The sequence below is a fragment of the Dromiciops gliroides genome, chromosome 1, assembly GCF_019393635.1.
Source record: "Dromiciops gliroides isolate mDroGli1 chromosome 1, mDroGli1.pri, whole genome shotgun sequence".
Classification (NCBI taxonomy): Eukaryota; Metazoa; Chordata; class Mammalia; order Microbiotheria; family Microbiotheriidae; genus Dromiciops; species Dromiciops gliroides.
In genome coordinates this window covers 466,853,981-466,880,277 of record NC_057861.1, presented here as the reverse complement: position 1 = coordinate 466,880,277, position 26,297 = coordinate 466,853,981, and the positions used below count along the sequence as shown (strand labels likewise).

At 36.8% G+C, this 26,297-nt stretch overlaps 1 protein-coding gene across 1 annotated transcript in view; it reads right to left on the bottom strand.

The window, feature by feature from the left end:
- CAMK4 (calcium/calmodulin dependent protein kinase IV) overlaps window positions 1-26,297 on the bottom strand; it is a 216,875-nt gene that overhangs the window by 126,188 nt on the left and 64,390 nt on the right. The window contains exons 3-4 of the mRNA XM_043974969.1: window positions 16,777-16,839; window positions 13,156-13,238 (exon numbers count right to left, since the gene is read on the bottom strand). Of these exons, the coding sequence (XP_043830904.1) occupies window positions 13,156-13,238; window positions 16,777-16,839 (146 nt within the window). The remainder of the gene's footprint in view (window positions 1-13,155; window positions 13,239-16,776; window positions 16,840-26,297) is intronic.

Genomic DNA, 26,297 nt, shown 5'->3' with positions numbered 1-26,297 from the left:
AATCTGCTTAAATAGAACTGGAGCAATAGAGAAGGGGCTCCTGGTTTCAGAGGTCTTTGTGCTTCAAGTCTTGCTATATATTTCTATTTAATTCTATAAACATTTATTAAATGGCCTACTACACACCAGGCACTGTGCTAAGTAGTGGGGACACAAATGAGGAAAAGAAAGACAACCCCTGCCCTCAAGGAGCTTACAATCTAATGGGTGGGGAGCAGGGGTGGCCACACAAAAGGAGGCAGGAAAATGGGGGGAGGAGACATCAGAGGGCACCCAACACAGGAACATCTTGTTCAAGGGAAATCCAGGTAGAGCAGCAGATATAGAGTGGGGTAAGCTGAAGGCTCAATTTCAGCCCTCACTAAAAGAAGACTTAGATTTTGGAATTCCACCTTTAAGTCCTCTAGTAAGAGAAGAAGCGAGGCTGAGGGAAGCGGTATGAATTAAGTCTTTAGTAAGCAGCATGGTGGTGAGGTTAGATGGGCAGCTAGATAGTGCAGTAGATAGAGTGCTGGGTCTGGATTCAGAAAGTCTCAACTTCCTAAGTTTAAATCTGGCCTCAGACACTTCCTCACTGTGTCAAGTCACTTAACCCTTTTCATCTGTTTCCTCATCTGAAAAATGAGCCAGAGAAGGAAATGGTAAACCACTCTAGTATCTTTGCCAAGAAAACCCCAAATGGGGTCATAGAGGGTTAGACACAACTGAAAATGACCAAACAATAACAATGAGATTAGAAGTGATGAGCTTCTCCTGGAAGGAGCATCTTATTCCATGGAATTGATTCCAGGCAGAGCAGCAGATTCTGTGGCCAATTGATATTAATTGATATTGGAGCAGTAATCACTAGTTAGATGACATTAGGGAAATTTTAACTGGTGATTAATAATGGTGAGTGGAATTGGATGGTAACTCGTGAGCTATAATAATAAAGATCTCCCCACTCCCACATTTTCCCTCAAGGTCACATCTAGAACACCGAATGAAGCAGTAGTTTTCGTCTGGGGATTGACATGCTTGTCAGTAAGTCAGGGATTTAGAGCGAGGAGGGAATTAGATGTTTATGAAATCCAAAGCCTACATTTTGTAGATCAAGAAATTTCACCACTCTGGGCCTCATCTCCTCATCTGCAAAATGGAGTGGTTGAACTATATTATCTGTAAAGTCTCACAGCTTGAAATTCTATGACCATGACTAAGTCTAAGTAGCTTTCATGTGGTCTCAATGGCAGAGGCCACTCCTCTGGAGCCTGATTCCTTATCAGCTCTATGGCTCACAAACATTCCACTTTTTCCTATTTCAAAGTTCCCACCCTACTAATGTCTTGTTTTCTATTTGAGATCCTTTTCAGAATTGAAAATAGTTATGGGTCCTGAGCTATCTATGAGAGGACGCTTACATTATCCAACTCCACTCACCTGTCAAAGCTCAGCTCTGCCTCTGTTGCCCTATTACTTAGTCAGTAAATTCAATCAACTCTACTGGTTCCGAGATCAAATGTAAAATTCTTTGTTTGGCATTTAAAGCCTTTCACAACTGGATCTCAGGGGCAGCTAGGTGGCGCAGTGGATAGAGCACCGGCCCTGGATTCAGGAGGACCTGAGTTCAAATCCGGCCTCAGACACTTAACACTTACTAGCTGTGTGACCCTGGGCAAGTCACTTAACCCCCATTGCCTTACAAAAAAAAATACAGAAAACAACTTGATCTCTTCTTACTTTTCCAGTCTTCTTACATTTTATTCCCTTCTTCTTAGTCTACGATCTAGAGATACTTGTCTATTTGTTATTCCTTATATACTCTATCACACTCTATCTCCCAGCCATTTGCTTTTATCCTGTTTGTCCCCCATACCTGTAAATAATCTTTTTACCTTTACCTCTTGACTTCCCTGACTTCCTCCAAGATTCAGTTCAAATCTCATCTGTGAGAGACCTTTCTGGTCTTCCTATTCCTTTCACTGCCCCCCACCCCTGCTTTATGCTGCTTCCCAAACTGAAGGTCCACAGAGCCCTTTTGCTGACTTTATTGTTTTAGGCCTGTGTAATCTGGCCAGGATACCAGCACTAAAGCCGGAAACTGAATCGCTTCTGTTTGAATTGTCTTGGGAAGATTCTGAAGATCATCTGGTAAGATAAGGTACTGGACACTGAGGTCCTTTCTTGAGGTGAACTGCCAAGTATTCGATTTCTACTGCAGAGAGTACAATTCCAATGGGCTGGCCATGTTGTTCCAATACCAAATGTATGTTTGCTTCAATTACTATTTTATAGAGAACTCACACAAAGAAAGCACCAACACGAAGGTCAGAATTGATACAAGGACACTCCCAAGGTCTCTCTGAAGGACTTTGGAATTGATTGTGAGACATGGGAGACACTGGCACAGTGTCCAGGATGGTATGCCTGCATCAAAGAAGGTGCTGTGCTCTATGAGTGAAGCAGAATTGCAGTAGCTCAAAAGAAATGTGAAATGTGCAAATTTAGAGACATCTCTACTCTAAATGTTCATATTGACTAATTGTGCATGACCTGTGGTAGAGCCTTCCAAGCTCATATTTGGACTGAGCAGCCCCAGTTGGACACACTGTACCTTGACCCTGACAGAATGATGTCATTTTGGTCTTCTTTGAGCACAAAGGACAACAGCCAATCAGCATTTTTAAAAAAATTCATATAGGATGGGGGTAACTGGATCTATATCATTGATATATGGAGATCCTAGTGAGGAAACTACTTCTTCAAATGTAGATCTGCAACTGTTCTAGAACTTAACAGTCTTAGAGAGTTGCCTGGGGACCCAAAAAATTTAAAGGACTTGCCCAGGATACTAAATTCACTATGTGTCAGAGGTGAGACTTGAACCTAGGTCTCCTTATTTTAGAGGGTGACTCTCCCAACTACTACTCCCCCCAATACTGCATGTCTTTTGCTTATAATAATTTTAAAAAAAATAATAGATTTAAGATTTGCAAAATACTTTACATATATTTCCCTCTTTTTCACCATAACATTCCTGTGAAACACTACAGACATAATTATCCTTATTTACAGTTTAAGAAACTGAAAGAACCTAGTTATATAGTTAGTAAAAGTCTCAGGCAGGAGTCAAATAAATCCAAGTCTTCCTGACTCTAAATCTAGCACTCATCTGATAAATCCTTCTGTCTCTCCAGATAATTTCCTTAAGGGAAAGTTATTTACCCTAAAAACAAACAAACAAGCAAACAGATAAAATTCTTACTAATATGGGGTGGTATAAAAATAATGATTAGAATGTGGCCAGATGGGGCAGCTAGGTTGCACAGTAGATAAAGCACCAGACCTGAATTCGGGAGAACTTGAATTCAAATCCGGCCTCAGACACTTGACACTTACTAGCTGTGTGACCCTGGACAGTCCCACCAAAAAAAAAAAAAAAAAAAAAAAAGAATGAGGGAAAAAAAAGAAAAAATAAGCCCATTACTTGCTATTACTATTTGATATGTCACTACAATATTTTGAGGTGGCATGGTATGGTATAAAGAAAACTCTGAAGAAGTCACAACCCACTCTAGGTTTCAGATTCTCAGCTTTAAAATAAGTTGGATAAGCATTAAATCTATGATCCTATGAAACATCAAAAATCACAAAGACTGCTGTAAAAACAACAACCTGATTCTCCCATTCTAGGACTGGCCATCTTGCAAAATCAATAAGAGAATATCTTATATTGGTTATTCCAACCAGGCTACAGATAAACTTCTCTCTCCCTTCTCTATGCAAGTTTTTCCTAGCCCTAAAGTTATAGATTAGAAATTATATTCACTAATACTTGGTCTGTAAGCTGATTTTCATCTTGTTTTCCCTTAGCAATGTACTGGGTCAGGGGAAGGATAGAATGATTTGTTGCCACATGTTAAGATATTACTTCCTTCAATATTTTAAGACCTGTTTGTATTCCCTACCTCTACACAGATCACTACCTTCCTTTTACTTAGAAGATGGTCTTTGAGAGTTTCTTCATGTCTTGAAAAGTCACTGTCCTACAACCAAACCTGGTGATGAAGGCCTTACTACAAACTTATTCTGGTCATTGGATGCAAACATATGATCTATGACTAGGGCCATATTAAAAGCTTTACTACTTTGGTAGCGTCTGCCAAGAGAGGTAGTGTTGTATAGTGGATGGAGTGCCAGCCTTAGAGTGAAGAAGACCTGAGTTCAAATCCTGCTTTTAACACATACTTGCTATGTGACCCTGGATGAGTCACCTAATCTCTCGTTGTCCTAAGCAATTCTGTAAAACTACACATCGTAGAAAAGTAGTTAATATGCATGTATGGGTCAAGTTTCCACAGTAAGAGTTTCCCATACCAGCAAAATCCCTGGTTCAGACCAAAAAAGGCAGGAGGGGGGTGGGGAGAAGGACCTCCTAGGGCTTATATTCTGCTAGCATGGCCTCTGAGATCACAAGGTCACTTCCATACCATGATGTGGCATCAGGGAAGAACTTTACTAAAGGTAATAGTAGAGAAAGGATATTTAAAATAACACATTTTTATGACTAGTTTCTTTGTAAACAAACGTTTAATCTTATTAGATTAGGGCATTCCTGGTTGAGGTACCTCCCTCTTTTAAGGAAGATTGGCACCTGTCTTACAAATGAAAATGACTTGGCTAGGGTCACATAAACACACTTCAATTTACAAATTGCTTTCTGCATAACAACTCTGTAAATTAGGTAGAAGTACTTGATGCTATGTCTAACCTAAAGCAATTTATACCTAAAAGGCATCTCATATATAGTTAAATCAAATAGGACAAAGAGAAACTTTTTTTCTGAAAACATTCAGATAAAAAAATTCATCTATTAAAAAATACATTTAAGAATCTATTAGGCAAAATATCTCCACTTTGCCAATCTTATGTTTCTCTTTTAGCATAGGTTCCCAAGTCCGTACATTAGTGACTCTTGCCTCCTTTTGGGGAAGCATATTTAAGAGACATTTATTTTAGTCACTTACATCAGGAAATAATTAACAGCCTGTATCAATTCATGAATTTTCTAGTTAGGTTTACTAAAATAGAAACTGTGTCAAGACCCTGGTGAAACTACAAGATATTACACAAGTTAGATAGAAACAGCTCTGCTAATCGTGAAGTCCTATAAGTTTAATGTGTTTTCAATGCTAACAATGAACAAGCATATAGAAAGAACACTTGCTCAGGTTTAGATGTTGTCTGCTCACACATGAAGATTTGTCAGAAAGTAGGATTATAAAGTTAATTGTCATTGTATGTTAATGTAATGATGAATGGATAGATCATTCAGAGACACCACACTTCTGTTTGAGAGCTCAAGGAATCTGAACTTCTTTCCCTGAACCCTCCCCTTAGGCATGTTGCACAGCTTGGATATCATATAAATGGACTTAGGAAGTGAGCAAGGACATCTTCAAATGGGGACCAAAAAAAGTTTGAGCCAGGACTTGGAAAGGGGTAGGGAAGAAATGGAAAACCCTACTTTAGAGAAAAGAAATAGTAGGGCACTCATCTAGGGAAGCAGCTGCTGGGGTTTTTTTCTTTATATTAATGTTACCTTGAACATTTTCATCAGTCTCCTCATACATGTAGAGCAGCACTTCCTGACTTTGAGCCTTGAACCCTTATGTCTCTGTTCTTCCCCAACTTCATCAAAAACTCACTCACATCACTGACTGAAGCCCTGGCTTTTGGCCTGGTAGGTGCTTTGCTCATCAACAATGGAACCCTCACTGTTGTAAATGTGTGCAGAAGATCAAATCCAATCCTTGCCTAATCCCCTTATTTTAATATATTGGACTGACTGCACTTGTTCTTAAGCTACCTCTGATTATACATAATGCAAAAAAAATGTTGTCTATTCAATATTTTTAGATAATACTGTAAGTAAAATGTAAGCTTCTTATGAGTTGGTATTTAAATGGCTATAAATGGCAACTTTCCAAGACATATGGTCCCCAGGGTATGTGATATGATAAAATGTTTCTGAAAAACATCTTTTAAACTTACTTTTTGCACAAACTTGGTAGCTTATTTTAAAAAAAGCAATTAGTGATGTTGAAATTATTAGATGAACCTAGTCAAAGAGAGATGGACTAGAAAATTGCTGAATGTCTTCCAACCCTCTACTCTTCCTGTTAAGTCCATGATTTTTAAAATTGCTTTATTTTAGGAACATGTAACATTCGACACATTTTGAGTCCAAAAAAGTTTCAATGATTGAACTATGAAGTTTTTCATTTAAATTTAGCTTGAAACAACTCACTAATCAGATTTTGCTTGAATTTTCAGAAATTCACATAGCAGCTTAAGAGTTGGAAGTAATTTTTGAGGATTTCAAGTGTAAGCCCCTACTCAAGGTAAAAAAATATCCTCCAAAAAATGCTGTCTAACTTCTCCTTTTATATTTCCAAGGACAATGATGAACTCATCACCTTATGATGCAACCTATTTGATGTTTGGACAGCTCTAATGTTAGAAAGTTCTTTCTTACCTGTCAATATGTCAAATATCCATGATTTATTTGGTGTGGTTATTCCCTCCACTAATACAGATAACAAGTCCTCTGTGACTTAGTAGATGGTCTTCAAGAGGTGCTGTGGTAAAAAAAAAAATTCACCACCCTTCAGCCAACCTGGTGATAAGCCTCTCCAAATTTAGTTAAGCTAGTCTTCAGACAGGAGACACATATTCCATCACAGATGCCTGACTTGAAATCTTTCCAGCTCTGCAAAACCTGCCAGAACACATAGTCCACTGGTGTTTCCTTCAAGAACCCAGGATCATCTCCATGCCATGATAAGGCATCAGAGTAGGATTTTAGTGGGGAGTATTGAGGCAAAATCTGCTTTCTTATAAATTCCACTGATTGGTCCTAGCTCTGTTCTGTGGAGCCACACAGAATAAGTTTAACATAACTCTTCCACATGACAAACCTTCAGATACTTAAAGAAAGCCATCATGTGCCCTCTGGGTCTACACTTAGACTGTAAATTCTATTATTAGATTGTAAGTTCCATAAAGACAGAAACCTTGTCTTATTTGAACCTTGAACCATCCCCAAAACCTAACATAGTGCCCTGCATAAAGAAGGTACTCAATAAAGGTTTGTTTAATTGAATTATATGAATTAAATATGCTCAGTTAATTTAATTGCTACTCATATGACATGATTTTCATGGAAATCCTCTAGTTCATTGGTGTCAAACTTAAATAGGAATAGATCCCTTTTGGGGCATATTGACATGGAAAACCAGAAATGAACATTACTATGTTTTACTGTATTTCTATTTCTTTTGTTGAATATTTCCCAATTACATTTTGCCTGCACTCAATTTTATAGGCAACCTGGCTCCACCAGGAGTTTGACATGTCTGCTCTAGTTTAGCAATGCCCTCCTTATCCTTTCAAAATATACTACATACGGGGGCAGCTAGGTGGCGCAGTGGATAAAGCACTGGCCTTGGATTCAGGAGGACCTGAGTTCAAATCCAGCCTCAGACACTTGACACTTAACTAGCTGTGTGACCCTGGGCAAGTCACTTAACCCCCATTGCCCTGCAAAAATAAAAAAATATATATACTACATAGGAGTTGACCAGAAGAGAACAAAGTGGACAAATAGATTACGTTTTTATTTTGGAGGCTGTACTTCTGTGCAGTCTATGTATTAGCCAAATCACACTGCTGAATTCCATTGAGCTTATAGTTGACTAAATCCTTCAGCCTGTTTTCATACAAGTTCCCTGAGTCTATACTTCATAAGTATAGCATCTTGTACATAACTTTATTAAACATAATCTTATTGTATCAGCACTCTAATTCCAGTCTGTTGAGTTTTTTGGACCCTAATTCTGTCACATAGCCTCTTAGCATTCCCTCCTGTCTTTGTGTTATTTAGATTTGATTCCACATGAATCAGCTGAAAATTTTGACTGATAGTTTTAGTGACTTGGCAGCTTAAGCATGATCTTCTTGATACATAGTCCAGGAAAGTCACACATGTGTCTGACCATGCTACCTTGAGATGGCCACAGCCTTAGCCTAAAACAAAGATGCCATCAACCAATTTCACATACTTCTTCTTCTGAAAATGATTAACACATTTTTTTGAACTTATGGATCCCAGCTATGACTCCACCTTCTGTTTCCTTGGTATATAAAATCATGTTTCTTCCTTGGAAGGTCCAGATCTATTCTTATGAAAAGTTTCATTGTTATCATATAGTTCTGGTTGATCAGCATTTCAAACCCTTCTCTCTTTTTTCAGCTACATCATGTTCTTCCAGTTAGAAAACTTTCTTCTCACCATCTTTTTCTTCTGGGCTCGCTTCTTAGTATTTTTCATCTCTAGGAAATTTTCATTCTTTGAAAGAAATCCAATGTATAAGAAAACATTCCTTGAGTCTTTAATCAGGAATATCAGCATGTTTTAAACATATGTTGAGTTGGTAACTGAAATAATTATCTCACTTTCCATATGATACTCATTGACATATATTTAATGTTTAACATTTGCAACATGCTTTCATACATACATTATTTCATTTGAGCTCCACAATAATTTTATGAGGTAGGTACTACAGGTATTCTTTTATTATGTCACTTTCTTTTTCCTTTTTCCTTCCTTCTTTCCTTCCTGTCTCTTTCTTTTTCCTTTCTTTCTTTCTTTCTTTCTTTCTTTCTTTCTTTCTTTCTTTCTTTCTTTCTTTCTTTCTTTCTTTCTTTCTTTCTTTCTTTCTTTCTTTCTTTCCTTCCTTCCTTCCTTCCTTCCTTCCTTCCTTCTTTCCTTCTTTCTTTCCTTCTTTCCTTCTTTCTTTCTTTCTTTCCTTCTTTCTTTCTTTCTTTCTTTCTTTCTTTCTTTCTTTCTTTCTTTCTTTCTTTCTTTCTTTCTTTCTTTCTTTCTTTCTTTCTTTCTTTCCTTCCTTCCTTCCTTCCTTCCTTCCTTCCTTCCTTCCTTCTTTCTTTCTTTCTTTCTTTCTTTCTTTCTTTCTTTCTTTCTTTCTTTCTTTCTTTCTTTCTTTCTTTCTTTCTTTCTTTCTTTCTTTCTTTCTTTCTGAGACTAGGTGTCTCTATCTCACCTAGTCCCATTTCTAATGAGCTCAGGAGCTTTGACCTGTTCTATTTCAGACCTGGACTAGTTTGCTCCTTCTTAGTTTACTCCCGGTGGCCCCTGCTCCCAAGGGTTTACCAGTTTGGTGCCAAGTTAAGTGCTGATAGCTGATCATCTTAGCCCACTACAGCTCAGAACTCCTGTGCTGGAGCAATCTAGCAGTCTGCCTCTCTATTAACAGGATCACAGGCATGCAACAACACACCCAGCTATTGTCACTATTTTTACAGATTAAGAAACTTAAAAGGGGGCAGCTAGGTGGCGCAGTGGATAGAGCACCGGCCCTGGAGTCAGGAGTACCTGAGTTCAAATCCGGCCTCAGACACTTAACACTTACTAGCTGTGTGACCTTGGGCAAGTCACTTAACCCCAATTACCTCACTAAAAAAAAGAAAAAAAGAAAGAAACTTAAAAGGCTTATATCAGTTCAGGGACTTTTATATTGTCACACAACTAGTATGTGTCAGAGGCAAGATTTGAATCCAGACCTTCCTGACTCCAAGCCCAGCACTCTATTCATTAGGATAGGTTACCTATACTGTTACAGAAAGAGAGAGGATAATGGTACTTTATGGATCCCCACAATGTTCCCATGTTAACTGAGACAACAAACTGTCTACAGTCAAATTCCATATAATTTGGCCCTACCCAACATCACTTCGCAATAATCTTACTACATTATAACCAAACCCTGCAAACCCTACTATAAAGTTGTAAAAGCAACTTCCTCTCAATTGTTCTTTCTCCTGATGTCATGTTTTCACAGAAACAATCAAATTAGGCAAGTTACTCCCTATTTGCCAAAATGTGGGCAACCACAAATTGATATTGGCAGCCTACTCAGCTGGGTATCTGCCTAGACTCCTTAAGCATTTAGAGTATTTCTGAATAATAGTTTTCATTTTATATATTATAATGCATCATTTTATTATGCATAAATGTTTTATAAGGATCAGGACAATTAATATAAAATGAAGATAATCACTATAATACTATAATGTGAGTAACCATAATTTAATTTTTAATTAAATTTAAATTGTTTTAGATAAAATTCATTTAGATAAAATTTATTTTTAAGCTTACATTCTAATCCAGGGATAGTTTCAGCCCAAAGAAAGATTTTTAAATAACTGAGAAAGTCAGTATTTTAATGGAGGAACAAAGTCTATTTCGGTGTCAGTGATTCTATTTGCACTGTTGGCAAATTTTTTATTTGAAAAAAAATCCCACCCATAAAAACCACTGAGTTCAGAAGCTCTGTTGAATGTTTACTGTCTGGCTGCCAATAAGACATTTAAAAATGTCTTCCATTAAAATATTAATAAACTTGGAAGCATTAGATTTAACAAAACCATTTTTATTTTTATATGGAGCTATCTTTAAACCATACCCCAATACAACCAACTAGCTATGGTCCTTTGGCATACATCAAAGCAAACATGTTCTTGAAAACACAGACAGATGTATAGTAGATATACTTCCAATCCATAGGTTAGAGCTGACCAAGAAAGTCTGAAAGACTTAGGTCCAAGACTAGAATGAAATGAGACACTTAGTAATTTATCTAACAGTTAGAAAAAGAAGGTTTACTTGGTTACAGTAGGGGAAGGACATTCAGAACAGGGAAAGGATATTCATTAAGGGTATATTTGATTTAGTTGGATACAACAGGCAGCTAGGTGGCACAGTGCATAAAGCACCAGCCCTGGATTCAGGAGGACCTGAGTTCAAATCCAGCCTCAGACACTTGACACTTACTAGCTGTGTGACCCTGGGCAAGTCACTTAACCCTCATTGTCCCACAAAACAAAAACAAAAACAAGTTGGATACAGCTTCCCGGGGTTAGTTATCCAATGTTGGTCACATTGGCAATCTTGCTGGTCCAAATTTGCAGGAGCCCGCTGAAGCTCTTCATGACTTTTCTGTGCATAGACAGTCAGGAAGCTACATCAAGGACTAGGTCTTAGTTCTCTAAGCCAATTGAGTCTCAGGAATAATTTCAATACTCTTTAAGGAAAAATTAGCCTATTTAGAATGCGAGTGGAGTCTTAGGATATCCCTAGCCAGGCTATAAAAAATATTGCTCCTATCAAGATGTTTGTAGAAATAGATTCACTAATGCTGGAAGAAACTTTGGAGGTCATCTAGTCCAAGCCCTTCATTTCACAAATCAGGATATTGGGACTCAGAGTGCCCCAGATTCACACAGGTTTGTAAGTAGCAGAGCTTAGATTTGAGCTCAGGCTCTCTGATTCCATTTCCATATTCTTTCCTCTTTTAATCATATTGCTACAGCTCAGAATAGGTTATAGGCACAGAAACAGATATAGGTGACTAGATAGATAGATAGATGATAGATAGATAGATTGATAAATAGATAGATAGGTGTTAGATAGACATAGATAAGCAAAGAGTCATAGATATATAGAGAATAGAGAAATAGATGATTGCTATAGATAATTATCTAACTTCTATGTTTATTCAATTAAAATGAACAAATATTTATTAAGTGCCTACAACATGCAAGGCATTTTACTAGGTATAGTAAGTAAATTTCCAGAAGCTTATGATCTATCTTCTAGCTCTCAGATTTGGAATCTAAGATGTCTAAAAGATATGGACAATAAAACTAGAAAAATCCAAAAAGGTGGAAAAAGGATATGGTAAGATAAGCACTAAGTGTTGTTATAAAAATAACAATATCATATATATACATATATATGTATATATATATAGAGAGAGAGAGAGAGAGAGAGAGAGAGAGAGAGAGAGAGAGAAACTTTCAAGTCGTGTCTAAAATTAATCAGTTGACTACCTACCTACTTGCCCAGTATTGTTCATGTTTTATAAAATAAACAATATGGATAGGAATAGATTTTAATAAATATGAACAAATGAAGCAAGGGACTATGTATCTATTGTATGTATCTACTTATATTATAAAAGCTCACTTGGTTCATCTGTTTAAAATACCATGGGAGGTATAGGAAAAGCTGGAGATAATTTTATGGATTAATTAAAAATGATAGTCAGAAAATATGTTTAATCAACGTGTAAGGCCTTTTTTCTCATATAGTGGAAGAGTTAAATTTCTGCTGGCAAGATGCATGATTTCAATCTGCTAAACTAGGTTTACATTTCTGAGGGACAATATCCACTCTCAACCCTCAGCTTCCCTTGGAAAAAACCCATAACTTTACAAAAATAGTAATTTAAATAATATAATGTGATGGGCAACTTAAAACCCTTTGAGGTCAGGGTTCTGAAAAAACTGCTGAATAGAAAATTTGGGTCTCAACTGTATGATTTAAAGGAAGTATCATGTGCAGTAGCGTACCCAGCATTGGAGTTGTAATAAACATAGAACACTGGTAAATACTAGTGTTTCCATTTATATTATTTAACATTTTTCTCATAAGATACAATTAACCTTACATTTTCTCCTCTGTTACAATAACATTCTTATATAACTATAAAATTGGTTATAGTTTGCAAGTATAATTAGATGTTTTAAATCTTCCTTTTAACTGTCCAAACACCATAGATTTTGGCCTACTACATTATTCTGCTAGGAATCTATCAATTGTCAATTTTTCAATAGCATTTTCCCTGTTGAGAATTTATTTCAGTAGAAATATCTTTTAAAAAATTTTTTTCTTAGAGGAATTTCCAAATAAATGATATGCAAATTAACTAAACAGTCTATATTTTTCTTACTACAATCTTGCCACACAAACCTCATTTAAATCTTTATTCTGCACCTCTCTAATAAGCTGATTGTATGTTATTGTGACTCATTACTGTGTTTATACCTCATTCCTCTATTAGACTTTTCAGGAAATAGTTTGGGTTTAATAAATATTAGATGGATGGAAGGAAGGAAGGAAGGAAGGAAGGAAAGAAAGAAGGAAGGATAGGTAGAAAGAAGGAAGGAAGGACAGAATAAATTCTCCCTGGATGCTTTTTTGTGGTCCAAAATATAAACCTTTCTGAGAGTTGACTTCCATAGACCACTCACCTATCAAAGAGTTCCCCTCCTGTGACCAATTCCAGAACCAGGCTGATTTCTGCTTGTGTTTCAAATATCTCTTTTAGTTTTATCTGCAGAGAAGCATAAAAAAGTCACAAGTTCATTATTTTCACCTTTCCTAACACTATATGCTGGGAAATTAACTGAAACTAAAGGAACATTCCATCAGCACCAAAACAATAGAAACTGATCAGTTAATAGAGGCTTTTAGTTTCATTGCAAAGAACTCATTTGCCACTTGCATGCAATCAAATTGGTCCAAACAGAATCAAGCTAGTTTGATTCTTATTAGCAGTAGTAAGATGGTACGGTGAATATTGCCACTGGGTCTGGAATTCAAGTCTGGCCTAGTTGTATGATCCTGGGGAGGTTCAACCTCTAACTGCCTTAGTTTTTTCATCTATAAAAAGGAGATAATATGAGATATGTCTCACAGGGTGGTTGTGAGGATCAAATGAGATAATATTTGAAAAGTAGTTAGCGTAGTGTTTGTAATTGCTTATTACCTTCTCTTTCCTTTATCTTCATACGGAAGCTTCTTTCTATCTGCTATACTGAAGACCACAGATCTCAGTTGTCCTCTTTATTTAAACAAACAATCCAGTTTCAGAACTCCTCTAGCATAATGATATTTCTGAACTATATTTTGTTTGTTTTTTTGGGTTTTTTTTGCAGGGCAATTGGGGTTAAGTGACTTGCCCAGGGTCACACAGCTACGAGGTGTCAAGTGTCTGAGGCCGGTTTTGAACTCAGGTACTCCTGAATCCAGGGCCGGTGCTTTATCCACTGCACCACCTAGCCGCCCATTTCTGAACTATATTAAGCCATGTTAGTTTTGGAGAAGCAAAGGCCTACTTCGAAATCAGAGAGCCTGGAGTGAATGGAGAATGAGTATAGAAGGGACAAATATTAAACAAAATCTCTGCTTATGTGATGGCCTGAAATTGTACTGAAAGTGAAAAGTCAGTGTCCATGCAATGGAGATAAACTAGAATGTTTCTAAGAAAAATGAAAATTTACCTATTTTAGGATAATTAAATTAGTTTAAAGAGATAGTCTCCCTTCCAGTTTCCTGGCTTATATCCAGAACCTGATGGACAGATAGCTCTTTGTAAATGATTAGGTCAAAACAATAACTGGCCTTTAAGCACTTAGCCATAACTTAAGTATTCCAAACAGGTGTTTCAGGCTTTCTCAGTGTACAGGAAGGAGAAATCCTTATGGCAATATCTTCAACTCATTGATGACACATATTCTTTTTGGCCTCATATAGATAAGCATACCAAAAAGCTTCCAACCAAACTGTCTAAGTCAGTGGCTTTGAATGGACATGGCTTGGGGGCAGCTAGGTGGTGCAGTAGATAGAGTACCAGCCCTGGAATCAAGAGGACTTGAGTTTGGAACTGGCCTCAGACACTTGACACTTACTGGCTGTGTGACCCTGGGCAAGTCACTTGGCCTCACACACACACAAAAAAAGGACATGACTTAATAGATTTCTGAGGTATTTTAATCTCAGGAAATGCTGGACCCCTCACTAGAGATCTTCAGACAAAGGCTGGGTGACCACTTGCCAGTTATGTCATTGAAGGGATTCTTGTTCAAGTAGGAGTTAGACTAGATGACCTCTGATGCTCTTTCCAACTTTGAGATTCTGTGATCCTGTGAATCTTCATAAGTATTGTCTTGGGCAGATACTGACTTGAATTAGATAAGGTTTGCATGTGTAATTTTTTGAGATAACAATGAAGCCAATCCATGCATTCATAATCTCCAAACCACATGGAATGAAAAGTTTTCAAAGCAAAGAGAACTAATAGAAGATATAACAATCTTGGGGAGTTGTACCAAGGAAGCTTTCAATGGCTCTATAAAGAATAAGTTTATATCCTAATATTTATTTGACAAAAATCAAATGTTTTATTCATATGGCAAATAAAATAAAGCTAAAATGAGATACAGAGCTCTCAGGAAAATAAGTTTATTAACAGTGACTTGTTTAACTGTTAACAAAGGGGATCAGACCGATAACCTTGGTAAAGCCAGAGATTTCAATGAGAAGAAAGGGTCTCTCTTTATTGACACACAGTTAAGAAGGCGTCTTAGTAGGCATGGAGAAAAACTAATAAGTTGTAGCATCAGGGCAGGAACATTTTGACTGACTACACTAAAAAAGCTGAGCTGGCATTCACGTCACAGCCCTTCTCTGACAATTAAGAAATGTTATTTTTTCTATGGAACTCACCTACATCTTGCAATCTTTGCTAGGGGATCAAAACTAACAGACTTGCTGTCTCCTTGGCAGACATAAACACCCCCCAAATTTTACAAGGACAAGCAAGGATAGACACTATATTTTTTGGGGGTGGTATCAAGTCAACTTGCGTGACTTAAAGAAAATAAACATATATCCTGGATGTATTCTAGAGGCTACCAGTATGAGAAATAACAACTTTTAACTATAATTTTAAACTAACTCAAAGGGAAAGCTAAATTCCTGAGGTCAACTTAAGGACATAGAAAGGTAACTTTAGGCTGATGCAGATTCAATTACAATACAAAATCAGTACAATGTAGAATCAAAGTAGTGTTAGTTTAAATTTTTTTCATACACTATTGCAATAGTCTATACAAAAAAATGAATAGAATGAAATGATAGAAAGATAGGTACTTGTCATTTCTATCTTAAATCCAGTGGAAAAAAAGATGAATACAATTATAATAATAATATTCACTAACATTTATATAGTACTTTATTATGTACATAGCATCTGTATACTAAATATAGTCATCATAAAACTATAGTTTATTAGAAATAAAAATAGATCTCAAAAGTAATTTAATCTAAGGCACTTATTTTACAGATGAATAAACTGAGACCCATATGGTTAAATGATATGCCCCAAATCACATGGCTAGTTAGGAGTAGATCTAGAACCTAGAACTCATGTTCTTTTATTCTTAGTCCAGTGTTCCTTCCATTATATCAACCCATAATGTGGGTGGATCTTTCAGATGGATATGCTTTTTAAATTTTTTGTCTGTGTCCCTACTGCTTAACATGGTACATTGACTGACTGACTGCTTTAATTGTTCAGCATTCAATGTGAAGTTAGGAATGATTTTTCAAGGTATTTTGGACATTAAAAATTTCAATACAAAGTAGACTTGGAGATTTCTAATTATAAAAGAGTATAAAGGAATGGTGGGGAAGATGAGAGTGTCTGTTCAAGTTTTAGGATCAATGGACCTAGAGAAATGGAGTGGTTCCTAGAAGAAAAAAAAACACTCACTAAATGTTCAGTCATTAGATAGCAACACATTAGCCATCTTACATAATCAATTTAAGGCATGGAATTTGTGCTTGAAATGAATGAACAAGAGTGTTGCTGATCTGCTAGTTGGAGCCATATATACCACTATGAGTAACTATAAGCCTGATTCAGCCATTAATTTTGTATCAGTTAGAAATGTGGTCAAAAGGAAGAAAACAGGCTAGGCCTGTTACAAATTATAGTCAGATGCCCCCTTCATTAACAGAATGTGAAGGACAAATCTATACTAAAGCTTTGGAAATAATTCAAGTTACAAGGGTGGAAAATCACTTACGATGTTTGGATGTGAAAGGCGAAGAAGGACTCCTATTTCTGTTCGAATTATTTTTTTGTCTACCTAAAATACAGAATAAATATAAGTTAAAAGAAATCTCTGTCACAGAAACTTTTTACTGTATTAAAGGATCAAAGGCAATAGTACCTAGGTGAAGCTGGCAACAGTGGGAGACATCATAGGTAGGTCCAGAAGTTCCTGTGATTTCTCTTCGTGATTAATAGCAGTATCTTGGCCCCTCTACTGAACTCTGACTTCTAGTTTTAAAGCAAAGTCAGCCACTCCTATAGCTTAGAGATAACCAGTTCTGTTTCTTTTTACATTTTCCCCCACTTTGTGTCCAGTGCTTTTTAGTTTGTTTTTTTTTAGTGAGGCAATTGGGGTTAAGTGACTTGCCCAGGGTCACACAGCTAGTAAGTGTGTGTTAAGTGTCTGAGGCCGGATTTGAACTCAGGTATTCCCGACTCCAGGGCCGGTGCTCTATCCACTGCACCACTTAGCTGCCCCTCCAGTGCTTTTTAACAACTAGAATCCAAGATCATTTCAATCCCATCCAAGGTCCAATCCTATGCAATAAACATGTATTATGCACCTACTATGTGCCAGGCACTGTGCTAGGTATTGAGATGTAATTAACAAAAAGAAACAGTCTTTGCCCTCAAGAAGCTTACACTCTAAAGAGGGGGTCACTGCACAAAAGGAGGAAGGAAAGTGGAAAGGGTTAAGGAGGATACCAGGGTGTACCCAGAGAAGAAACATCTTGTTCTGTGAAGTTCAAACCAGGAAGAGAAGCAGATGCAAAGTGAAGAGAGTTGAAAGTCCAATTTCTGCCCTCTATGAAGGCAGGCACTGGAAAGACTTTGGTACTTCATCCTCCAGCCCTCTAAACAAAAAGGAGAGGAGACCCAGGGAGGTGGTGTTAATCAAGACTTGAGTTAGCTGTGTGGTGCTGAGTTTAGAATTGAAAAAGGCATCTCGTTCCCTAGAATTGAAACCAAGCAAAGCAGGAGATAAAAAGTGGAGTGACTATTCAGATAGTATCTATTAACAAATTACACATATCTCTAGGATATTCATATTATCTTTATACTCAAGACAGTATTAATATGTATCAAAACACTAGACAATTATGATAATAACGGGGCATATAGTATTAATAGAGATTTCCTAATTCATGCTAATTATCCTTGAGTCATTATATATTGCCAGTTTATCTGAAAGAATGCCAGATTGCATCCATTGATCATTTTCATCTTAAGAGATGAAGAAAGCATATTCATAAAAATTTTACGTACAAAGAATCTATAGCTTTGATAATTTAATCTTGCTAAGAAAAGGGGAAAAGATAATATAATCTATGGATGTTATCTAAATGACAAATAATATGAAAGGATGATGTGAGAGGACTTCTAAGAGAAGAGAAAAATTGATAGAAAGGCCTTATTCAACTTATTTAACCTTAAACTAAATTGCTTGATGCCTTTTCAGATTAATAAAAATAAAAGGAGATGAATCTTTATATGCCCAAACACCAATTATCTATAATCTTTGGAGACTGCTTCACTAACTTTGCCATGAAGAAGGTCCCAAACGTGGTTTCTTTCTGTTTTGGGTTTTGGGTTTTGGGGTTTTTTTCAAGGCAATGGGGGTTAAGTGACTTGTCCAGGGTCACACAGTTAGTAAGTGTAAAGTGTCTGAGGCAGGATTTGAACTCAGGTTCTCCTGAATCCAGGGCTGGTGCTTTATCCACTGCACCACCTAGCTGCCCCAACATGGTTTCTTTCAATCAGATTTATGGGTAGAATTTTCTGTTTAGTCCATTATTTTCCTTACCTCCCTTTATGAAACACTCAGTGAACCCAATTAATTTAGTTTTTCTGCTCCCTCACTTTCCAAGAATAATCTTTCAATCACTATCACTGAGTTTTTACTCCGAGCAGCTATACTGTGTTAGGCATTCTAGAAGATATGGGAGGAGCCTAAAAATTTGTACAGTCCTTTAAGAGCTTATATGGTTAATGAGTGAAGAGAATAAGCATTTCTAAAGTGCTTGCGATATGTTGGGTACTGTGCTGAGTGCTTTGTGCAAGTATTGTCTCATTAAATCTTCACAACAACACTGAGAGGTAGATGCTGTTATTATCCCCATTTTATAATTGAGGAAACTGAGGCAAACACATGTTAAGTGACTTACCCAGGGTCACAGAACTAGTTAGTGTCCAAGGCCACATTTGAACTCAAGTCTTCCTGACTCTAAGCCTAGCACTTTATCTACTGCCCTACCAGCTGCCTCTAAAGGCAAGGTGAATCCAAAAAAAAAAAAAAAAAGTGAGGAATACATAGAGTTCTATTCAAGAACTATATAATAAGGGCAAGAAAGAAGATAGTTCACACAATTCAAATGAAGATGAATCTTGAATTTGAGAAATGAAAGCTGTACTATAAAATTTTTTGTTACTTTCTTTTTTTAATCCCTCACAGCCAGATCAAGGTTCCAGAAGTCTCAGTTAGGTTAAATGTTATGTGACAAGGAGAGTCTATTCTAGAAGACAGTAGATTTCCCCCAACCCCTCTCCCTCAAAAAAACAGAGTGAATCCTGATGTAAAAATCCAAGAAAAAGTCACCTTGAGTCATTTTCCAGTTCAGGTCAACATAGAGAGAAAGACTAAGGGTTCTGCAAACACCAGGGACTTGTCTGCAGACCTGGGGATAGTGTCCAGGGAGAGGCTGTAAACTGAGACAAGAGGAAGTCCCAGATCCATACTGCATCAACTGAGCACAGAGTGGAGGAGGAGATGCCAACTGGCAGCTTTATCACAGTTCCAAGTTCCAAGTCACAGATCCCTGGCCAGCTGAGATGGGGAGCTGTACACATGGGAGCTATTCCAGAGTAAGGTGTGTCCACAGCTCATGAGTTGTGTATCTATAAAGGAACAAGTTCTGAAGCAAAAAACATTTGTGTTTCTCAGATCCCAAGAATAGAGCAGGGTCTCAGTTCTAGTCCTAGCCTGGTCTGAAACATGAAGAAGAATAACAAGGACAGAAACCACAGACCAAAAGTGAACTGCTCTTCTATCATTCCGCACCAGCAGAGTCCTCCCGCTGAATGATAGTGACTGAGTCTAGAAGCAATTTACTGTTGCTTACACCCAAAGTCAGATCAGGATCTGGTTGAGCTCAAATCAAGGGAAAAACAATTAGACTTTGCTCTGGTTCAGATCATTTTAGAATACTGAAAGCTTTCATGTTCCAAGCCTGAAATGTCTCTGAGATTGTAGGACAATATAACACTCAATACCCCAAGAAAGCAACATCAGGATCAGCCCAGACCTTCCCTTCAGAAATGTGCAGAAATTAGCCCTAATATCAAATCTGAAATCAGGAAGTAGGCTAGAAGAATGAGCAAACAAAAAAAGAATCCCACCATAAAACAGAGACAGGGATACTCAAGACATAAACCCAAAAGAGAAAAAATTACTCCAAAACAACTGCAAGCAAAGTCTCAAAGAAAAACAAAGCTTGGTCACATATTCAACTAGAATTCCTTCAAGAGATGAAGAAAGCATATTCAAAGGCTTTAAAATGCTTTTATAAATGAAATGAAAGCACTAGAGAAAAAAATGGAAAAATAAATGAGAGTTATGGAAGAAAGAATTGGAAAGGGAATTAATAGTTTGACAGAAGAGATATAAAAGCATACCCAAGCTATAAACTCTTGGAGAATTAGAGTCTACCAAATTTAGGCCAATGACTCCATGAGACATGCAGAAATATTAAAACAAAATCAAAACACCTAAAAAAGTTGAAGAAAATGCAAGGTATTTCATAACAAAAATAAGTGATCTGGTCAAGGAGAAAAAAAATAAGAATTCCTGAAAACCAGGACAAAAAAAGAAAGAAAAGAAAAAAGAAAACTGTCCAGATCCCTTAGAGACATAGAGTAAAGAAGGAATACACCAATCATCTCATCTCCTGAAAGAAACCTGAAGACCACTATAGCTAAAATCCAGAACTTCTAGAACTAGAAAATACTGCAAACACCTAGAAATCAAAAATTCAAATACCAAACAGTCATAGTCAGGATCAGATGTGGTTTAGCAGCCACTACAGCAAAGGAGTAGAGAGTTTGGAACATTATATTACAGAAAGCAAAGGATACAGAATTACAGCCAAGAATAACTTACCCAGCAAAACTACAGGGGAAAATGAACATTTAATGAAATAGAAAAGATTTCTGATGAAAAGCATTCCTAAGGAAAATATCACCGCTGTGTCAAAACATTAAAGGGAGTCTATTCCAAAAGAGAGAAAGAGAGAGTCTATTCCATAAGTTTTCTCCCTTGTGGCCCCCAAAGAACACCAAGTACTTTATTGTGCTTGAGACTTCATAGGATCATAAATCTAAAGCTGCAAGGGTCCTTAAAGTTCAGAATTTCCTAACCTTTTTTTGTGTCATGGATTCCTTATCAGTCTATGAATCCTCTCTCAGAATAATGTTTTTAAGTGCATAAAATACAATGCATAGGATTATAAAGGAAACTTTATTGAAGTTATCCAAATTTTATCAGTTTTTTTGGTTATCAAAAAATTTTCCCATCCAAATTTATACCCCACCCCCAAAATCTATCCATGGACCCCCTTAGAATTTTGTTTGCCCCACATTAAGAATTTCTGATCTAATCCATTCCCTCATTCCGCAGACAAGGGAACTGAGACCCAGAGTAGAGAAGGGAATTGCCTAAGATAACACAGCTAAAATTTGGAACTATGCCCAAAGAGTTATAGAACGGTACATACCCTTTGATCTAGCAATATCACTGCTAGGTTTATACCCCAAAAACATCCCAAAAAAGACCTATTTGTACAAAAATATTTCTAGCAGCTTTTTGTGGTGGCTAAGAATTGGAAATCAAAGGACTACCTATCAATTGGAGAATGGCTAAACAGGCTGTGGTATATGATGGTGATGGAATATTATTATGCTATAAGAAATGACAAGCAGGATGATCTCAGAAAGGCCTGGAAAAACTTGTATGAACTGATGTATGGTGAAGTGAGCAGAACCAAGAGAATGTTATGCACAAAGACAGCAATATTATTCAGTGAAGAATTGTAAATGACTTAACTATTCTCAGCAATACAATGATCCAAGACAACCCCAAAGGACTAATGATGAAGCATACTATCCACGTCTAAAGAACTGACACTGAACACAGACTGAAGCATACTATTTTTCACTTTCATTTTTTCTTTTAATCAAGTTTTCTTGTATGAAATGACTAATATGGTAATGTTTTACATAATTGCATATGTATAACCCACATGTGATTGCTTACTACCTCAGGGATGGGGGAGAGAGAGGAAAGGAGGGATAAAATTTGGAGCTCAAAACTATGAATAAAAAGGTTTATTATTAGGGGAAAAAGATAACACAGCTAATATGTGGTAGAGCTGCAATTATAACTTAGTTCTTCTGAGTGCATAGGAATAAAAAATGGCTATCACTTTCTAACAAATGATGATTATTTTTTGGCTGGATCCTTACTTTTTCAATTAACTTTCAGTAATGGAATGTAGAAAAGGTATACCAATAAAAGTAGATCTAGAATCAGAAGTCTGAATTCCATCTCTGTCAAAGACTTTGGACAAGCCATGTAACTTACCTAGACCTTAGTTTCTTCATTAGTAAAATGAAAGAACTCCATGACTTCTTAGTCTCCATCCAGCTCTAAATCTTATAATCTTATGTAAATCAAGTTTTAGAGTTGATGTTTGGGTGGGCATTTGAACAGAGAGGTGTCTACCAATGAGTTGTGATGGAAAAATTCCAAGGAAAGCCTTGTAACATTTCCCCACCTAATATCTAACAAGCAAATCATCAAAGTTCCTAGATCTATTTCTGAAGTCATTTTTACCACAGACTCCTTAGTGTTGCCATAATATAAAGGGTAGGCTTTCTCAAGCCACCTTGACAGTAAGATTGGAAGCATAAGAGCAAAATCTGCCTTTATTTAGAAATCGAAAAGAGCTCTCAGACACGGCAGGGTCCTGGCAGTACTCAATGATGCCTGTGAAGATTGAAAATTTTGATATACATTTCCTTACCACTTTGTTACTTGCAGATAGGAACACATTCTTTAATTTTTATGAGGAATGACTAAATAGGATAGGCTGACATTAAGCAGTGGAAACACAGAGCTACTCTTTTATTGTCCACAAGGAAGAGTTTTTCATTCAAATAACTGCCACAAGAAAACAACCTTTAATTTTCCACTTATGTTATTTTTTTTCCTGAGAAAAATATAGGACTTATATCCTATATCAAAGAAATGATCATGATACGGTTTTTGAGCTTGAAGTGGTTTTTTATAAGGGTTACTTTTTGTTTTTCCTTGATTTGCCAACCTGGTGATTGAGATAAGTGCAACCTCAAAGAATTTGGTAAACCCCTGATGGAGTAAATGACTAAGGCAAAAATGAAAGGCATTTAGTCTCCACAAAGATGAAACATGATCTGATGTTACAACATTTTTGAGGATTTAAGATTAGATCCCATAGATTAATAACAGCTTATATCTACAGAGGACTTTAAGATATTAAAAAAAAAACATTTTCTTTACAACAATCCTGTGAATTAGATAATATAAACATTATACTCCTGTTACAGATGAGAAAACTGAAGAACAGATAGATTAAATGGTTTTACTACAATCACATAGCAAGAATTAAGTTCCTAGCCATAGCTAGGTTCAAAACCCAGCTCTTGGGGCAGCTAGCTGGCGCAGTGGATAAAGCACCGGCCCTGGATTCAGGAGTACCTAAATTCAAATCTGGCCACTGACACATGATACTTACTAGCTGTGTGACCCTGGGCAAGTCACTTAACCCCCATTGTCCGCCACAAAAAAACCCAACCAAACAAAAAAAACCAAAACCCCAGCTCTCCTAATTTTAAGTCCAGTACTCATTCCACTATATCACATTACTTCTCACAATAGTCTAAAGATGGAAGAGACCTCAGAGAACATCTAGTTTGACTTCCCTTTCCAGCATATTAATCCATCTTACAACACACATCAATCTTCATTCTTTCTCTTCCTCAGAATTTTCAGTGATTGGAAACTCACTACATCATGAGATCAATTCCATTTTTTTTTATTAGCTCACATTTACAAAGTTCTTCCTAATACAACCTTCCTTAGCATTCTACTTCCAGTTCTCCTGAATAAGGAGAATAGTGTCTAGGGAAAACTGAAACTATAAAAAAATTCAACTTAAATCCTTAACTTCTGTATATATCTTGTTTGTACATGATTGTACACTTTCTATCCCAATTAGATTGTGAGCTACTTGAAAACAAACACTATTTTTTCTCTTCATTGAATCCCTAGCACAGTACTCGATAAAAAGACTTTAATAAGTGCTTGCTGATAGCTTGCATGTTGATTCATACCATTTGAAACCTACAAAGTAAAATTGAAAATAACACCAACTCACATCTCTTTAGCAATTTAAAATTTACATGGGGCTTTCCTCTCAGCATCTTCCTGTGTTATCACAGTATGAGAACCTCAGCATTGAAAAGAATCTCCGAAGGGATCTAATAATCACCCAGCTCCTGGTGGAAGTTCTTCCATAGTGGAGAATCTACTGCCTCTAAGCATGGCCTACTTCTCCAAGCATTGCTATTTCTGGACAACTCTGATTTTAGGAAGTTTGTCCCTATATGGAGCTGAAAGTCTCTTGCATGATGTCATCCCTACTTTACAAATGGCCCACTTTACTCAAAACTCAGAGAAGGGAGTCCCTTAAGGGCGTGGACTTTTCCATTCTCCTCTTTGTATCGACAAGGCCTAGCACAGAACCTGGCACAGTGTAGGTTCTTAAGGAGTGCTTATTGATTGAATCATTGCTCATGATGCCACATATCCTAAATCAGGTTATGAATGTAGTATTTTATGACTCCTGTGTTTTGCCTACCAATGATATTTCACCTCTGTTTTTAACACTATAATGAAAATGAACTTGAGCCAGCAATTACCTTACTCTAAACTTCAGTAAGAAGTTAAATGCACTATGCTTTGTTGTCAGTCAATACATCCAAGTCTCATACTTTAGATTTTATCACAGACCTCCAAAAAGGCACTAGTTTGTACAATAAGGGCCTAGGGAAAAAATTTAATAATTATATTCCATTACTTTTTGGCATTTTTTATTTCTATGAAGAAATTTAGAGAATTACTATATTGCTGTTTTCTTAGACATGTTTGATGCAATAGGAGAAGAAGAAATGGAAAAGGTACACAATGAAAATTTTGTAAACATTAAAATGCTTTGGAAATTGCTTGGAATAGAGCTAAGATGACAGAGTAGACACAGGGACTAACCCGAGCTTTCTAAAATTTCCCTCCCAAACAACTTAAAAGTAACATTTCAAATCAAATTCTGGAGTAGCAGAAACCAACAAAAGGTAAAAGAATTTTCTAGCTCAGGACAACTTAGGTCAGCATGAAAGGTCTATCTCAGTGGGGTACTGGATACCTGGAGCCCAACACAGACCATGCAGGGCAAGCAATGCCAGGATGCCAATGGCAGACCTTGGTGACAGATCAGGAGCAGCTATACTTTTGGAAGCTTTCAACCCACAGATAGTAAGGAGGTAGGACAACTGGTCAGAAGGAGATTACAGGGAACCCTTTGCTGGCACTGAGAGCAGGACCCTGTTATATTGCCCACACACAGTTCTGGGTCACAGTCCCAGAGTTAAGAGGAGCACTAGGCCACTAGCATTTGTGGCTTCAGGGGTGCAGGGGCCCTGGTCATAATGCCATGGTAGTGACTAATGGATCAGAGCACAGGCTAGGAGAGTAGGGACCACACCTCTCCTTAGATCATACTGCCTTGGGAGAACCAAAAACCTACAAACCCCCAGAACTAGCTCTGAAAAAGAACAATACACACAAAAAAAATTGAAACTTGGGACAATGGCACCTCCATTCAGGAGCAGAGCCCAACTTTAACATAAAGTTTTAAGTCACTAAATAGGCTAGTAAATGTAGCAAACAGCAAAAACAAAAGAACCTGACTGTAGAAAATTACTCTGGTGACAAAGATCAAGACACAAATTTAGAAGAAAACAAAACAGCTATATATAAATCTTCAAAGAAAAATGTGATTTAGTCACAGGTCCAAAAAAGATTTCCTGGAAGAACTCAAAAAGAATTTGAAAAAAATCAAATTAGAGTGGTAGAGGAAAATTAGGGAAAAGAAATGATAGTGATACAAGAAAATTAGGAAAAAAAGAGTCAACAGCTTGGTAAAAAGGCACAAAAAATTCTGAAGAAAAATACCTTAAAAAAAACAAAATGGAAAAAGCAGGACAAAAATTCATTGAAGAAACAAACTCTTTAAAAAGCAGAATTCGCCAGATGGAAAAGAGGTACAAAAACTCACTGAAGAAAATAATCCCTTTAAAATTAGAATTGGGCAAGTGGAAGCTAATGGCTTTATGAGACATCAA